General features: G+C 41.4%; 1 protein-coding gene across 1 annotated transcript in view; it reads right to left on the bottom strand.

Annotated features, from left to right (window-relative positions):
• Positions 1 to 162: 162 nt before the first annotated feature.
• The window catches only part of LOC122787367 (protein-lysine 6-oxidase-like), a 407,094-nt gene continuing 388,175 nt past the window's right edge, over positions 163 to 19,081 (bottom strand). Inside the window, exons 6-7 of the mRNA XM_044054026.1 lie at positions 18,950 to 19,065; positions 163 to 1,946 (exon numbers count right to left, since the gene is read on the bottom strand). Of these exons, the coding sequence (XP_043909961.1) occupies positions 1,940 to 1,946; positions 18,950 to 19,065 (123 nt within the window). The 3' untranslated portion in view covers positions 163 to 1,939. The remainder of the gene's footprint in view (positions 1,947 to 18,949; positions 19,066 to 19,081) is intronic.

The following is a 19,081-nucleotide window of genomic DNA, read 5'->3' as shown; positions in this document are numbered from 1 at the left end:
TGTTGTAATAATAGCGTTGTCACACACATAACTCTTGTCCTTGTTTACATTTCTTGTAGCAAGCTGTGGACATCTGGCATTGCATTAAATAATCCCCAGTTTATGACATCAGAATGAGCTGAATGTCTTGAATTGGAAACTAAAAAGTAAAGAAGACCCTGATTACTGTTTCACGTGAGTAGTTTTAATAATAATGACACAACTCTGGAAATTTCAGAACAGAATAAGCTATATTGTGCTAACACAGTTTACAGTACTTTCCCAATATCAAGAACTCATTAAAATTCACACTGTGAAATGCTCAGCTTTGGTTCTGTATTGTTCAACACAGGCATTTAAAAACAAAATTATAGAGTGCACAGGTGGTTAACTAGTGAATAATATTTAAACATGTATTACTATTGCAGAGGTGTACAGTTAAAGAACTATTAGAAATCACCACTCTAGTTATATGTAACATACGTTAATCATTCACAATACTGTAGAAGTTAACAACAGGATGAAGTTTTCCCGGAGGCACACTGGTTTAAACATGATTAAGTGCAAATGTAGCATTTACAGTGGTTAGTTGCATACATTGCAAATTCAGCTGCCTATTACATTGAGAATCGTCATCCCAAATATGAGTGCTGTGTTATTTTTTTATGTTTGATAGATTCATGATTGACAAATTTGCATACCACTGATACTTGTAGTCTGATACATGGATTTATTTCTACATTTTTTTCTACTATGTAGAATAAAGTCCGTACTATATTTTACTGTACCTCAGAAAACAGTACAGTACTTAATGGAATTTCAGCTTTATTACCATGAAAAAAATTTCATATCTAAAAAGATTCAAATCTCTCATTAGAACATTCTTAGTTAAAGGGAAGTTTTTTCTTGTTGACTAAATTATGTGCAAAATATCAACAAGTTTAAGCAGCAATTACTGCACTAATCATGGTAACTAAAAACTTGAGACATAATGAGGTACTCATAAGAGGACCCCCATTACTATAAAACGAATAGGTGTGTTATAATTTCTTTGCGTCTATGTTTTCCTTTGATTTTTGGCATTTGTAACAGAACATCCCATGTAGTCTAGTATTTCCTATAGATGTACATTGATAAACTAGTCTCACAGTAACAATCTGAATTTAAAATGTATTCTGTTGTGATTCGGGTAACTGACCACAAACTTCCTAAGCGTTCAACATTAACCTACAATTTACTACTGCTTCAACATAAAAAGAAATATAAAGCATTACAAAAACATTAACGGTTATAAAAGCCATCTATTTGGGAAGAATCAATGTTTGTAATCCAGAATCTTCATTTTCCTGAAAAAATAAACCTCTGGAAATAGATGCAAAATTATAACATTCATCTTTTGTTTCTGAGGAGCAAAGGAAAATTAATTGAACAATTTACTTGTGGTGCAAAATGCAGAACTACTAAAGGATATCCACTCTCTTTTCTTCAAAAGATTAACAGCCTTGAAACTGTTCCCCTGTCTCAGCATCCAGTATCCAGGGTCCTTCTTTAACCTGCTAGTTGTCCACAGTGCAGAGCTGATGAGATGACTGGTAAAATGGAAGAGTGGTACAACAGCACTGTGCTATTTCATAAGCCTTTTTGGCCTTTGTCAAGTTTTAATCATAAAACAAGATCATATATGTATATAAAATCTACCTACATATTCAAGTAAATTCCTCTTGAAAGGATATGTATTGAGAGTGCTGTGTTTATTTATAAAAATAAAATAAAATAAACACATAACCTCTTTAATAGTAAACAATACTAGCTGTGTATTCCAGTTTGAGAAAGGGAAACAAAGGGGCTCAATGTATGTCAGCACCAAATGCACCATCCAGAAAAGCAGAATGAAAGTTGGCGCAATAAAACTTTCTTCAGGACCTCCTTCTTGATTACTTCAAGGCAGTAGGTACCTCTTTTAGGAACTGTAAAACAAAGATGGTAAAGCTTATTACTGAAGAATTAAGAAAGGTAAAACTGTAGAACATTGTAAGATACATCTACATGTAGTTTAAGAATTTTTACTGCAAACTGATAATTTGTGTGTCTGTGTTTATGCATGCATCCCAGTAACTGTCATTTTCTTACACTTCTGATCTGTGCTATTTCTATACAGGCACTACTAGTTCCATCCAAAGCTGAAATTCTGATGCAGCTAAGATTTAAAAACTATCCTTGTGATTCAGAAACATATTCCATGTTGCTGTAGTCAGTTTTGTGTGAAAAGCAGCCACACACTGGTTGGTGAGACAGATTCATATATGTATGTAAAAGATATATAAAAGAGTGTCCATCAGTTGGCTTAAAGTAATAAGAAGCTGTTAACAAGGTGTTTCCTATAATCCAGTAGTGCAAGGTTTGATTCCCTCAGCCTCCCTTGCCTAACTGCTTGACTCTGAGCAAGTCACTGAACCAGACACTGCTCCCAGGCTGAGTCTGAAAAAGGTCCATGGAGATTAGTGTTCTAGCCTGGAAAAGAAATATAAAAATAAATAAATAAATACATTCTGCGATGCATTAAATGCAATTGTAAAATGCTGAGAAATGCCATGGTCTGCATAATATTCAAATGACATGCAAATGAGGGCAATGGAAAATGTAAATGAGGGAAAACAACATGGTGGTGCAATTGAGATATGTATATATTTCATGCGATGAGATGGTAATGCTGGAGTGGTTGACTGCAGTAAATTTCTGGAGTTAGGGGAGAGAAACTATGAAAACATGTTGAGGGCAGCTGTAGGATTAGTAAATATGTACATGCAAGAGGCTGTTGTCACTGCAGGTGGTCATGAAGGTGAGTATCATGCCAGTGGATTTCTTTAGTAAAACACTACATCTTGACCTGGGATCATTGCACTGGATGTCTTTGGTGATACACTCCAGCTTCACCCTGGATCATCGCATTGGATGTCTTTGGAGATACACTGCAGCTTGATCCTGCATCATCGCATTGGATGTCTTTGGTAGTACACTACAGCTTGACCCTGGATCATTGCATTGGATGTCTTTGGGGATACACTGCAGCTTGACCCTGGATCATCGCATTGGATATCTTTGGTGGTACACTGCAGCTCGACCCTGGATCATCGCATTGGATGTCTTTGTTGGTACACTGCAGCTTGACTAAGGATCATCACATTTGATGTCTTTGGTGGAAGACTGCAGCTTGCTCTGGGAACATGCTGTAAAGATATGTGAAGGCTGCCAGCCTAGCCAGATAGAATTTTGTAGATAATTCTGTCATTTGTAAATATTAATATAAGCCACAGGCTTGTTCTCTTAAATGGAAGAAAATGGTGTTAAATGTTGAACGTCAAAAATGTAACAACAGTGCACACTGCTGGAAGAAAGCTGATAGGTCAAGCCTTGTTTGATCTCAAACTTGGAGCGTGATGTCTAAACCAGCAGATTCTTTCTATTGTTTTAAGACTAGAGTTAATTGCTAGAATTTGCATGTATAATGTCTTTTATTGCTGACCAGGTGCAAGATCAAAAGGCCTGCTAAGCTCTGAGTTTCTGTTAGACTGGGATCCAGAGAAAAAATGATGTAATCTGTAATGAGTCAGTAGTACTGTGTTATCAAATTAAGGACAGAGAGACTCAGAGCATTTTGCATTTGTCTTCAGAACATCCAACATCACCAGCACTGCTTTGCTCTATATGTACGTTTATTTGTAGAACTGTGATTGCTCCTAGATATAGCTAGGAAAAAGGAAGAATAGACTAGTGTTTTTTCTGTATTGATGTCAGAACTTTTCTACTGTATTATTTTAAGCATTTCTTTGCAATCTCTGAACTCTTGACTAGCTCTGTGTAGTAAGAAGTATTGTCTTGTGTTCTTATTGATTATTATTAAATATTTTAAAACTTTCAACTGTGGCTGTTTTATGTAGAGATAATTTAAGCTCTAGAGTACATTGCATGTATATAGTTATACTGTACAAAGCCACTCCAATAGTCTTGCTGTTCAGTCACACTTACCAGTTAGATAATAATATTGCACAGTAATAATTGGACACCCTTTGGTAAGGGCCTTATTGGTAGCTGATATTAGTGGTTGGTGGCAGTGATTTTTACCTTATAGCCTGGCAGAGAAGGGGGTATAGCTGGAGAACCTGTGCCAGCCTTCCCCAGGAGTGTCTGTGTGTTTGTATATAACTCATATCTCAAAGTGTGTGTGTGTCAGCTACTTGGGCAGGGACACGAAGCACTGGTTGGACAGAGAGGGTGTTGGAGGATTTAGCTTGACCACTAGGCTGAGATCAGGACCCTATAGGTGTGCCAGTGGGCAGTCATATTGGGAATCTGGAGAGAAAGGGAGAAACCAGCCCCAGACTGACTGTGATCTCTGTGTGCTCTTAAGGGAAATTGTACTTTACTGTGTGCATATTTGTTATCATTCCCAATGAGGACGCCCCTCACTGGTGTTAGTGGTGAGGACTGAGGCTCCTTGATTACTGGGCCAGTGCATGGGCATCACATATTAACTGTCTGGCAGTGGTGGGATATCCACACCACATATTAATTGGTTGGCACATACTAATTGCTTTGTAGTGGTGTGGATAGTGAATTCCTTTAGCCTGTGTACAGTGATCACTGAAGGTGTTTTTTGTACTCTAAATCAGCCATGCAGTGAATATTCAGAGTTCAGATCACAATTGTTTTATTTTTTTTCTGAGCTTAGTTACTCAGGGCGAGCAAGTAAGCATGTCAGCAAAGGAGTATGGAAAGCTGACAAGGAGCCATTTAGCTGAGATATGCCACGCTAAAGGACTGGTGCAGGGAAACTTGACTAAGGCAGACATGACTGCAGCTTTGGTCACAGCTGCATCAGAAAACAGCAACCAGAAGGATGATCAGACTGGCTGTGGAGATGTACAACACTCAAGGAATGAACAGCTCAACCTTTGTGCAGAGGACTTAAAAATCCATCCGGAGCTAAAGAGACTTGAGTTGGAGTCCAGGAGTTTGGAAATGGAAGCTTTGGAAAAGGAGCGGCAGAGGCAGTATGAAAACGAGATGCTGATTCTTCCCCAGAGTCATGGAGGTAATGGGGAAGAGAATAAGTGGACCCCAGAAGCACAAAAGGTCAGTAAACTTCTTCCTCAGTTTACAGAGGGGGATAATTTTGATAGCTTTATTCATATGTTTGAGAGGGTATCTAAACAGTATGATGTTGACCAAAGGCTCTGGGTACAGTTCCTGACCCCCTTACTCCATGGTAAAGCTGTAATTGTGCTGTCTAAATTAACTGATCATGACTGTTTTGATTATACTGCTGTTAAAAATTGCTTGTTAGAATGTTTTAAGCTAATACCTGAAACTTATAGAAAAAAGTTTCGTGACCATAGACACAAGGCAGATGAAAGTGTGTGTGAATATGTTGCTGAACTAAGCACTTATTTTCATAAGTGGGTGAGTGGATGTCAGGTCACCACTTTTAAAGGGCTGGCAGACCTTTTGGTGAGGGAACAAGCCTTTAGCACTTTGCCTGAGGACATGAGGATCTGGTTAGCTGATAGACAATGTGCTACTTCAGAGGAGTTGGGGAAAAAGGGAGTCCTATATCTAGCAAGGAGGGCATCCCTGCACAGGAAAGTGACTCCCAGTACTGCCCATGGATCTGAAGGAACCCATGGTGGGCAGCCCAGATGTCCCAACAGAATCAGCCAGTAGCAGGGGAAGCCACTAGTCCAGGTACATGTCCAGGACCTAGGGTTAAATGTTTTGAATGCAACCAGTGGGGCCATATGGCATACAGATGTCCATGGAGGAAAGGTGGGGAACAAAAGGTGAGAGAGCCAGTAAGTGGGAAATACAAAATGCCAACAGTATGCTGTCTTGAGACAACAGGAGTACCAAACTACCATCCTGCAGATGTTCTGATACAGAAGGGTTTTGATGAGGCAGTACCATGTGTTTATGCAGTTACACGCAGTCAGACTTTGAGACAAGCATGTGGGTCTGGTAGCCTGGGGAAGATCCAGACACACCGCATACTTGCAGCCAGGACTGGTGAGGTGGTTACTTCATGGAGGGAGCTACCCTATACCACTGAGACTGAAGGTGAGCCACAGCTGCTTGTGGGTACTGATGTTCCCTTGTACAGAGTGACTGCAAAGGTAGAGGTGAGTAGTAACACCCAGGCTGACAGTGAGACACCGCTGTCAGAGGATGCCAGACTTCCTGTAGAAGGGGAGCTGGGAGGGGTTACAAAGAGAGAGTTGAGACAGGTACAGCTCTCAGACCCTACATTGCAAGGTCTGAGAGAGGTAGCTAGTGAGGGACCTGATTCTCAAGGGAAGGGGCATCTGTATACTGGGACAAAGGGTTACTGTATAGAGAGTGAACCCCTGAGGGAGGGCTAGAAGGTCAGGGGATACAGCAGTTGGTAGTGCCTAGAGTCTACCATCTGGCGCTTCTAGCCATATCCCATGATATTTCTTTTCAGGTCATATGGGCATAAAATGTACAAAGAGAAGTATTATGCAGAAGTTCTACTGGCCTGGAATTTCCAGAGATGTAACAGGGTACTGCAGGACCTGTGAGCAGTGCCAAAATGTAAGCAAGGCAGGAGACAAGGCAAGAGCTCCTTTGATGCCTTTGCCTGTGACTAAGGAGCCATTTCAGAGGGTAGCTATGGATATTGTAGGGCCTCTGAGTGCCCCAAGTTCCACAGGGAAAAAGTATATCCTAGTGGTGGTAGATTATGCTACAAGATACCCTGAGGCAGTGGCTTTGTCCTCTATTGAGGCAGAAAAGGTGGCAAATGCTTTGTTAGAGATTTTCAGCAGGGTAGGTTTCCCAAAAGAAATACTGACTGACAGAAGTACCAATTTCATGTCAGACCTGCTGGCTTGTCTGTGGAAGTACTGTGGGGTGAAGCACCTAAAGACCACCCCCTACCATCCCTAGACTAATGGTCTTGTTGAGAGGTTAAACTCTACACTCAAGTCCATGCTATGGGCATTTGCAGACCAGTTTAAGAGGGAGTGGGACAAATATTTGCCCCATCTGTTGTTTGCTTACAGAGAGGTTCCCCAGGAATCCACAGGTTTTTCACCCTTTGAGTTGTTGTATATGAATAGGGCGAGGAGACCTCTAGATTTAATTTGTGATGAATGGAAAGGTGAGTATAAACCTCACAAGGAGTCTGTTGTGGCATATGTCCTAAACCTCAGGACAAGGCTCAGGGAACTCATGGGTTTGGCCCAGGAGAACCTGGCAGAAGCCCAACAACAGAAAAAGGTATGGTATGACAGGAATGCTCAAGCTAGAGAGTATGCTGTGGGGCAGCAGGTAATAGTTCTCATTCCTGTCAGACACAACAAGCTGTAAGCAGCATGGAAGGGACCCTACAAGGTGGTATGAAAGGTAAATGATGTTAACTACATGGTGGAACTGCTAGGCAGGAGCACAAATTGTACCATGTTAACATGATGAAAGCTTACCATGATAGGGAGGCCCTTGTGCTGAGTATTTGCAGTCAATTGCAGGAGGAGTCTGAGGGAGATCTGGTGAAAGATCTCCTCAGTGAGGCTCAGACTGACACCTCAGTGGACGGGGTAGCAATGTCCCTGCAGCTATCTCTTACCCAGGTTTGAGGAATCCGAGCAGTGTTACAGGGGTTTGGGGATATGTTCATTGGGAAACCAGGATGCACCCACCTGGTGCAGCACCAGGTGGATACAAGACCCCAAAGGCCTATTAGGCAGGCCTCTTATAGGGTGCCTGAGAGAGTCAAAGAGACTCTTGAGGGAGGAGATACAGGAGATGTTGGAACTAGGGGTAATTCAAGAGTCCAACAGTCCCTGGGCCTCCCCAGTGGTGCTGGTGCCAAAGAAGGATGGCAGGACCAGGTTCTGTGTTGACTACAGGAAATTAAATAGTCATACAGAGTCATATGCTTACCCCATGCCTAGGACAGATGATGCCCTAGAGCAGCTGGGTGAGGCTAAGCATCTTACAACCATTGATCTTACCAAGGGTTACTGGCAGGTGCCCCTGACTCCCAGGGCTAGAGAGAAGTCAGCCTTTGTGACACTTATTTGGTTTGCATAAGCTCACAAAGATGCCCTTTGGGATGAAAAATGCCCCAGAAACTTTCCAGAGGCTGGTAGATCGTATCCTAGCAGGAGCAGGAGGGTTTGCCCTTGCTTACCTAGATAATATTGCCATCTACAGCCATTCCTAGCAAGAGCACCTTCAACATATCAGGGAGGTACTGGGTAGACTACAGAGGGCAGGGTTGACCATTAAGCCCAGCAAATGTCAGCTGGGTATGGCAGAGGTCTCCTACCTGGGACATAGAGGGGGGGGGGAGTAGTAAGATCAGGCCAGAACCTGCCAAAGTGGAAGCCATCCAGGCATGGCCTAAACATCTTACCAAAAAGCAGGTGAGGGCATTCTTATGGACAGCAGGGTACTACAGACATTTTGTTCCCAGTTATAGTACCATAGCTGCTCCCCTCACAGACCTGACAAGGAAGAACAGGGCAGATAAGGTAGTGTGGACCCAGCATGTGAGCAGGTATTCCAGAAGCTTAAAGAAGCTTTGGAAGGGCCCCTGTGTTAGCCAGTCCAGATTACAGCAAAGAATTTGTTGTGCAGATGGATGCTTTGAACCATGGGGTGGAGGCTGTACTTAGCCAGATTTCTTCAGAGGGAAATGAGCACCCAGTAGCTTATGTCAGTTATAGGCTTCAACCAAGGGAGGAATGCTATGCAGCTGTAGAAAAGGAATGTCTAGCCATAGTGTGGGCACTGCAGAAATTTCAGCCTTATCTGTATGGAAGAAAATTCACTGTAGTGACAGATCACAATCCCCTAATATGATTAAACAGAGCCAGCCAGCAAAATGCCAAGTTGCTAAGATGGAGCCTAAGGTTGCAAGCATATGATATGTCAGTGCAGCACCGTAGTGGGAGTAGCAGTGCCAATGCAGATGGGCTCTCAAGACAGGGAATGGGGTAAGGTATTCTCAGATAGACCTAACCCTCTCAAGCAATGTGTCTCAAGGGTCACTTGAAAAACTAGCTTGAGTTCTCCGGGGGGGGGGGGGGGTATGTGTGAAGATATGTGAAGGCTGCCAGCCTAGCCAGATAGAATTTTGTAGATAATTCTGTCATTTGTAAATATTAATATAAGCCACAGGCTTGTTCTCTTAAATGGAAGAAAATGGTGTTAAATGTTGAACATCAAAAATGTAACAACAGTGCACTCTGCTGGAAGAAAGCTGATAGGTCAAGCCTTGTTTGATCTCAAACTCAGAGCCGTGATGTCTAAACCAGCAGATTCTTTCTATTTTTTGAGACCAGAGTTAATTGCTAGAATTTGCATGTATAATGTCTTTTATTGCTGTAGCTTCCTGACCAGGTGCAAGATCAAAAGGTCTGCTAAGCTCCGAGCTTCTGTTTGCCTGGGAACCAGAGAAAAAATTATGTAATCTGTAATGAGTCAGTAGTACTGTGTTATCAAATTAAGGACAGAGAGACTCAGAGCATTTTGCATTTGTCTTCAGAACATCCAACATCACGAGCACTGCTTTGCTCTATATGTAAGTTTATTTTTAGAACTGTGATTGCTCTTATATATAGCTAGGAAATATGAAGATTAGACTAGTGTTTTTTCTGGATTGATGTCAAAACTTTTCTACTGTATTATTTTAAACATTTCTCTGTGATCTCTGAACTCTTGACTAGCACTGTGTAGTGAGAAGTATTGTCTTGTGTTCTTATTGTTTATTATTAAACATTTCTAAAACTTTCAACTGTGGCTGTTTTATGCAGAGATAATTTAAGCTCTAGAGTACATTGCATGTATATAATGATACTGTACAAAGCCACCCCAATAGTCTTGCTGTTCAAACACACTTACCAGTTGGATAATAATATTGCACAGTAATAACTGGACACCCTTTGGTAAGGGCCTTATTAGTAGCTGATATTAGTGGTTGGAGGCAGTGATGTCTACCTTATAGTCTGGCAGAGAAGGGGGCATAGCTGGAGAACCTGTGCCAGCCTTCCCCAGGAGCATCTGTGTGTTTGTATATAACTCATATCTCAAAGTGTGTATGTGTGTCAGCTACTTGGGCAGGGACACGAAGCACTGGTTGGACAGAGAAGGGTGCTGGATGTTTTAGCTTGACCACTAGTCTGAGATCTGTACCCTATAGCTGTGCCAATGGGGAGTCTTATTGGGGATCTGGAGAGAAAGGGAGAAACCAGCCCCAGTCTGACTGTGATCTATGTGTGCTCTTTAGGGAAATTGTACTTTACTCTGTGCATATTTGTTATCCTTCCCAATGTGGATGCCACTCACTGGTGTTATTGGTGAGAATTGAGGCTCCTTGATTACTGGGCCAGTGCACGGGCGTCACACATGCCATTAAATCTTTGCAGTGTGTGTGCTGTATTACACAACATGTTGATATGCAAATAGTTACAGGAGGGAAGAGACATGTAGGAAGTGCCAGAGTCACAGTGGGAAAGCAGGCTGCAGGGGATGACTATGAGAAATACAGATGGGCATAATATGCTGTGGCACTGGCTAAGAAACAACATCTGCCTTATGTCTATGGGCTAGAATAAACATAAAATGTAACAATAAAAATGATACATGCAGTAAAACAGCCAGGCTGTGCTATACCATGTATGGACTAGCTATACTGTGCATTAGACACAGGTTACCCAGGCCACAGACTATTGAGGGCAGGGTATAGTTGTCATCATATACACATACACACCTCTTTGTCAAGTGGCAACAGTGGTGTGTGTGTGTGTGTGTGTGTGTGTGTGTGTGTGTGTGTGTGTGTGTGTGTGTGTGTGTGTGTGTGTGTGTGTGTGTGTGTTGTGCGTGCATGTTAGTGTGTGTTTGTGTGAGGGAGGATGGGAGTGAGAGTTAACACTGTTTGAGGCATGGGTGGTGGGTGAGTGTAGGACATTGGACAGTCTGGCAAGGAAGAGGGTGGTGCCTCAACTGTTATATGATTGTGAAGGTAGGCAGTGCTGACATGTGTGTGTGTGTAGGTGTGGGGGGGGTGCATGGACACAGCTCCAGATGATGACACAACACTATGCTGGGCTCTGATGGGCAGGTCAAGGGTACCTACTAAAAACCTACAGTATGCACTGACTGTGCACATCCACACCCACAAGGGTTCCCTCTACTGGGAAGGTCACAGACATGATCCATTGTATACAAAGTGGGTGGAGTCCTTAATAAGCCTAAATGATGGGGCATACTATGGTAGGTCTCAGCATGAACACCCCATCTTTGTCTAAATCCACAACTCCCTCCAGTGTCCTCAGCACTGGATGCTGGGCTACAAGTAGTGCCATGTGAGTCCTAGACTGTGTCCTTCCCCTCCATGGTGGGCTGTCTTCCCAATGGCAGAGCTGGACCTGACACATAAAGAGTGCAGACCATGATAGACAGCCCCACAGGGGCACCTGCTCTGTACAGACTCCCTTTGCCACCTGTGCATAATGTTGCACATCTTGACCCATATTTTTCTACAGGATATCATACAGATTATTCACTATCCCAACAAGCACAGCTATCTATGGGTTGGTCTCTGCCTGTCTCTGTACAATGGCCCTGCAAAAATGTTGAGTAGAATCCATAGGGCCACTCATCTTCGGAGAGGTGTGTACTCATGGCATGTGTAGCAATCAGCATGGCAGCTTTTGAGGCTCACCTTCCACTCATTGGAGATGATGGCATTGAAGGTTGACTCTGTCACCAGAGATAAGGTCACTCTCAGGACTGATTTGTTGGCCTCACCCTGTACTTAGTGGCATCCTGTGTCTGACAAGTGGATTGCACAAGCACAGGCATTGTGTCTGTGGAAGGGGTAAGGGATGTGGCTATCACATTACCCTTCCCTACTATGGACACTGTGACCCCCAGCTGTACTGGGTTTTGGCAGCCATTAGCTTTGGGCCTAGTCAGTTCCCTACTATCAGGCAGGCATATATCTGTGGTAGAGGAACCAGCTAACACAGTTTCAGTGAGACACATTAACATTACCCAATTTAAGGATGAATCCTTCACCAACACCCACAACCCAGTGAAACTAATCCTATATATTAAAGTGCTATGGAAAAAAATATGGCTAACATACCTTGAGCAGAATACCTTTGCATGTGGAAGCCTGGAAGTCTTGTAAAAACAAAGAAACCATGCTTATAACCTGTATGACCCTGAACTGGATGAGTACTGCACATAGTACCACGTGTTCAGATTTACTCAACTGGGGTATCAACAATGAATATTGTAGGTGCCACTTGCAATTCAGCACTTAAGTCCATACCTCTCAACCTCTTAGTGCAAGAAATCTGGACAAAGCCAAAAATTATGGGGGATAAAGGCCTAAAAATACAGACAGATTTTAAATATTGCTCTTATAAACTTAGAAAGTTGCTAGAATAACAGGATTTGCATTAATGTACATTTTCTGAGGGATATGAAATCTGAAACTCAAGTGTCTGTCATTATTTAGTTACTTCAATCCTAAGTGATTTGCCAGAAAATCCCACATATTATTAGAAATGGACCAAAAATATGAGGCAGAAATATGGACGTTCTGTGAAAATCTGGACAGTTGAGAGGTATGCCTAAGTCCAGCATTCCACAATGGATTTCTGTCAGTAGTGACTCTGTCTGCAGATCCCTACCACTCATTGTCTGCTCTTACGTCAGGCCAGTTGCCTTACTGCATGCCTGTAAGATCATGTACCCTTTTACAGATCTACTTGTAGGTCTGATTTTGGTCACTGTACTAATGTCCTCTATAAGGTCCCACCAGAAATGCACATGGTAGGCTTGGTCACATCTCTCACGGGGAAAGCATCTGCAGTCCATGCTCACAGAAGTCCTACAGCAGGATGTCATTCTCTTTCTGGGAGAATTTACTCATTCAGTGTTGCTTGTACACTCATTCTATGCTATTGATCACACCCTGACACCATTGTGGTATGCTTAGTATTTTTGCATTGTGGAATGGTGGCTTTATATATATAGATCATAAGAAGTGCGTGCTTGTTTGGAAACTCATAAGGAATATCCCCAGTGTACTGTGGATGTCTGGTACTGTGTTGACAGGGTGGTCACTAGTGTTGCTGGCATCAGCCACTGTAGAGAACACTGCTGGCAACATGACACTGACCCATAAAGGCACTCTCTTGACCATCTGAGCCAGTGGGAACAAGAGGTCCATGAGAGTGCTCCTGAGATGTATTATAAATATGCAGGCAGGTCACTGCCCTGCTATTTCCGATATAGTTAAATGGGAACTTGCAGACACTGGCCACCTGGAGAGAGTCCTTCTGAAGCTTACAGTATTGCACCACTCTCTGGCACTGCCTTCTTTACCATCAGATTCTGAGCCCAAAGGGGAGGGCTGCCATGCTGGTGACTGACCTCTTCTTGGGCCTAGCCCAGGCTGTGCATTCAGGAATTGAGTATACACCCTATCCCCAGCATTGAGTTTCCCTTCTTTGTGTGTCAGTTTTCTTCCCTGTTTGTAGTCCAGTCCTCCCCTTCACCACTTGACTTCACTCTGTCTGTCTGGCCATTGCAACCCTCCATGTTGTGTCAGCACCTCCACTGTTGGTCTTTGTCTCTGTTATATATTTATCCATTTGCCCCTGCTATCTTACCTCTACTCTCTTTCCATCTTCTACCTCCCCCTTACATCCTGCCCTATCTACCCTTTTTGAAAAGTATGTCATCTGTTCCCCCTAAAAAGTATAGCCTTCATCTTCCCTCCTTATCCCTAGTCTTACCTGACTTTGTATGTTTTTCTCTGCTTGCCTTTCCCCCTTTTCTGACTTTCCTATACTCCCATTTCCTTCTCAGTTAGGTGAAAAAAAAGTACATGGAAACACTGCTAGGAGCCACATGGAAACATTGCTGGGAGCTACTTATAGTGACTTCCAGCTATTCCTAAAGTGTTACTGAGCAGCAGGTGTGCATACACATAGGTGTTTGTTGCTTAACATCCTTCCACACAAAGTGTGACTGCATTTATGTCCTTCCTGTGCTAAATGGACATAAATATGGTCAGATATTGTGCAGGAGGATGTTAAGCGAAGCACAATGTAAAGTATATGGTATTTGCTTAACATTCTAGTCGCTTAGCATTCAATGGGATAGAACCTATCCTGGATGTTAAGTGCTTGTGTTCATGATACTTGCTCACTACTGTATTTTGAGAAGTCCTCAGCCACAATCACAAAACAAGCTCACTCTCCACCACATATTTACTTTCATGAGCAGGTTTCTTAATTAATTACAATGTGGGCAGCAAATTTCCTACTTGTTAATTGATAATTACCTTTAAACCGCATTCTGCTTCTTGGCATCTCCACTGTAGCCCTTCATGGAGGGCATGTTTCTGAATCTCAGGGTATATGTCTTTCCAGACACCTCTGAAAAAGTTGCAATTGATTTTGTCAAATAAGAAGTCTTTGTTGTATATTTCTCATCTGTCATTTTGTCTAACACTGTGTGAGGCATGGGTGGGTGAGGGTGCAGCTGTGGAAGGCATAGTCTTCAGTTTTGCGCATCATTGCAAAGCATCCTAGAATCAAGTCAGCTCTTCAAAACTGAGATAATGAGTTTATATTGTGGTTCTGCCACTACAATATCTCATATAGCCAATGTCAAATGAAGATAGTTTACTCTAAATGACAGTTTATTATTACAGGGAGTATGGGTCTCCTGTGGGTATATTTACTGACACTGTATTGTTATACCAGATATGGACTTCCTGTGGGTATATTTACTGACAGTATATCATTTTATGGCATATGGGTCTCCTGTGGGTATATTTACTGACAGTATATTGTTATATGAGGTATGGGCCTCCTGTGGGTATATTTACTGACAGTATATCATTATATAGAGTATGAGCCTCCTGTATTTGTATTTACTAACAATATATTGTCATATGGCATATGGGTCTCCTGTGGGTATATTTACTGACAGTACATTATTATATGGAGTATGGGTCTCCTGTGGCTCTATTTACGGAGAATATATTGTTATATGGAGTATGGGCCTCCTATGGAATTATTTACTGACAGTTTATCATTATATAGAGTGTGGGTCTCCTGTGGCTGTATTTACTGACAGTGTATCGTTACAAGGGGTAAGGGCCTCCAGTAGATACATTTCCCACAGAAATGTAATAGTCTGTCCACTACTAAAAATCCTAAGGTGTTTGGGTAAAATAAATACAAACTAATTCTATTTCTGTATGAAAATTACTGTTGTGTTGTGTTCCAAGAGGCAGGCTGTAGCAACAACAGAATTGGAAGGGGACTCCCTTGACAACAAAATAACAACTGCATTAAAATCTACTTTCTGCTTTGAAGACAGTACAGCATTGCAGTGTATGTGGTGAATAAGTAATTCCCAGTGCAATGAGGCAGTTACTTCAAGCTACTATGAAACTGTGCTACAGCCTCTTTCCTTGCATGGGAGGCACCTTTTAAATTCTGAAGTGAATTTTTGATTTAAGGGTTTGACAAAAGCTTAAGAATGGTAGGGGAGAAAGCTATGCAGCATGATGAAATCTTAGGGCAATGAAATTAGGTCAGTGTTCCATTAAGGAGTGCCTGCTGAAAGTCAGAGGACGGTAATGGCAGTTCTTAGAACAGCAAAAATTAAAGCACAGATGGGGAATCTTAGTGTAGGCAAGTAGAGGGGTGTAGGGAGGGGCTAAAATGCTTTAAAAGTGTAACAGTGAATTTCACAGTTTGCAGGGTTTTGTTTGGATCACACATTCCTTTTCAGAGTTTTGGGGTTTGCATTACTGGGTGTCATGATAGGAAGCCCCCATTAAAGGTTAGTCTGCTGCAGACAAAGCTGTGTGACTAGCAGATATACAATAAACTGTCAGAACAGAATTAATGCTACTTGATGCAAAAGAAATCCTAAATGAGGACTCTTGGGGGATTGCAATGAAAGAGTCTATTTTTTTACAGGAAAAAAAAAGACCCGAGTAAAATGAGTTGCCAAATGCAGAAGACTTTACTAACAATCAGTCTACAAAAATAGCCTAATTCTGATGTCCTAAGATCTAATTATGCTGCACAGCTTTCCCCTTTCTGTAAAACCCCTGAAGCAGCCGTTATTGCTTTCCACAAAAGCCCAAAGTATTCCCATGAAGAAACAAAGACTAACCAGCTTTTGCATAAGCAGATGTCTTCCTCACAATATCTGATGGTATTCCAAATCTTTAACAGAAAAAGTGACTTTTTTGGAATTGTAATACTTCAGTACAGGAGTACAAATAAACATTCTGCCCCTTCTCTCTGCTCATGCACATATTGGAAAATAAAAGCACTACAGACTGAAGTCTCTGGAGGTAACCGGGTGAGATTTTAATTGTGATGCTCCAGAACATTCTGGCTGGTCATGAATAATGGACTGATTTGTCACATTTGGCCAGTGACTGTCAGTTCCCAAAACAGTATAACCACCACTCTGAGATTTCCTGGCCCGCATGTGGAAGGAATTCTGCAGGCAAGTTATAACAAAAAAGTTCACAGCAGAATTTAAAAAGGGCCCTCCATGTGAGGAATTATAATAATTTCCATGGCCAGTGAATCTCAGGAAAGGGAAATGTTCCTTGTAGTGACCTCCTTCAATCAGGGTGCAATTTCACACTTTATACTGAATGCAAAAGCCTTTGTAGAAATTAATATGCACGACTCTATTAACGTGAACTACTCAATTAACATAAACTACTCAGAGTAAACTACTCCCCCTTTGGTTCTGCAGCTCAGCTGAGACCATACCTGATCACTGTTTTGACTGCTACACTTCAGTTTTGTGTGATCATATAGTGTATTCAGGATAGTGGTTACTAAGCTTCACAAAGTGTCAGAGGATCTCTGTAAAAAAAACTATTTTGGGGAATTTGATATAATAAATAGTAGTTGACTAGGATCTGGTGTTGAAGACAGCAAAGTAAAAAATGATGTATGTCCATTTATCCAATGCAGAACTAGTTTACACCCAAAATGTTTCTGGCACTTAAGTGACAAACCATCATTTACAGTGATACTTAGGTGTGATCATTGTTTATGTGTGTGTGTGTGTGTGTGTGTGTGTGTGTGTGTGTGTGTGTGTGTGTGTGTGTGTGTGTGTGTGTGCAGTTACTCACGCATGCATGCGTTTGTCTCAGTGGGGATGTTGTGAGGGTGGCACCTACTTTTTTTTCCCTAGGGATAGGGAATGCAGGTTGTAAATGCAGTTTACGACTAGTTAATATTTCTGTGCATATTATGATGTCTTCTTTCCCAAACCTGTTTTTTGGAAGGAGATACAAAAGTGTTCTAAATTTTGTTTTAGTTAGCTGTCATAAATCTCAACTCTAATAAAATGGCAACTAGCTTTTCTTTCAGCAGATACGCTTATACCTACATGCTGCAAAGGCTATGCTAGAATGTGGAATGGCTGTCATGGGGTAAATCATACAGGTTAGGAGGAGGTACCCCAAAGGCTGTATGAGAAAAACAAGGGCGGGAGATTCCACTTGAATTCTAATAGTGATATGAGAAGTCCAGCAGCACGCAAATATTTGTGGTATTCCATGAAGCAACAACCTTTACAGGAGGATTTTTGGAAATCTGTATTAGACCTGATTATGACATGATGTTATGGAATTTGCATGAGTTTTATTCATTATGATATAGATGAGAGTTGTACATAGTTATTTTGATATGTAGTTTGTATTTATGTTTAGTGATTAAGAATTGTAAGTGTGTTTTTTTTCTTAAAATCAATAAAGAGAATGTTACAAAAAAATAAATAAAAAATAAAAAAACAAGCAAATGCAAAAAAGTAGGGGGAAGCTTTGTGTATTATGATGTTGTCTTACAAAAGTGAAATCAGTCTGTTTAACTCCACAGTACTGATGAGCTGATAAGGTAACAATATACTGATGAAGTGTATTTGTTATCTGGGTTTGGTATCTGTGAATTGCAGTTGCATACTGTGTGATGGTGTATAGTTATTATCAGATCAAAGGACACAGACATTTCTAAAATGAGGCATTTATTTGTCTATTAAGTCCATCCTGGTCAAAAAACATCAACTAAAATATTCTTCTTAGCTTATGCACTAGTGAAACCTGCTAACATAATCCAACAGAAAGGCAGCTACACATTGTAGGGTTACCACCTGTCCTTCTTTATGTAAGACACTCCCTATTTGGGCAGTTGTGTCCTGCAAAAGTACTTGAAAATGGCAAATGTCTTAAAAGATTTTAGCACAGAAATATGTCCTAATTTTTCTCTATTGGTTAAATGAATCAGTTATTTTGTATGTGAAACACCTTAATATGATATAAAATAATAGACACATATCAAATTCTGTACAAGTGAGCTTATGCATTGACAACAAAGTGAAATCCAACTCTTTGTGCTTGTTGTGGGCACAGTTTGTCCTGAAAATTACACTTTCTCATATTGAAAAAAAATCTCACTTTGGGCAAATGAAAAGGTGGCAACCCTAACACATTGCAATGTGACTCTGAATACAAATGGTCCCTTATCATAGTAAATTTACAGTGCCATCTTGCATTGCAGGTTAACAGCACCGGCACCCCATTGCATTCATTCTAAGTAGCAAAAAGCTGGTGAGCTGATGGCTTGTTCACATAGCTGGATGCATTGCTTATCATTTGCTCTCACCTGCCTTTCCTTTGTAAACCAGCAGGGAAATATGAGCTGCACCTTCTACTGCCACTGCTGTCAGCACAGGTTTTGCAGTTTGCATGCTGCATGCATCAGTCTAAGGACACCGGACTAACTTACATAGCAGCAAATGATGTCTAGAAGTTTTATTGTTTATACTCTGAAAACACAACTCATCCCTCAGCAATTAATAGTCTTGTTAAATGAATACTGACCCTGTAATCCTGCAGTTCCTGGTAGTCACAAATGAACCCGTATACATGATTTCACATCTCACCACATTATTTGAAAAGTCAGACTCTGGAACTAGCATATCAGGATTTACTGTAACCTGAAAGAGAAGATAG

This window comes from Protopterus annectens, chromosome 13.part0 (genome assembly GCF_019279795.1).
Source record: "Protopterus annectens isolate FY-2018-M chromosome 13.part0, PAN1.0, whole genome shotgun sequence".
NCBI classification, from domain to species: Eukaryota; Metazoa; Chordata; order Ceratodontiformes; family Protopteridae; genus Protopterus; species Protopterus annectens.
The sequence above is the reverse complement of the archived record's forward strand: the minus strand, read 5'-3'. Positions and strand labels throughout refer to the sequence as shown.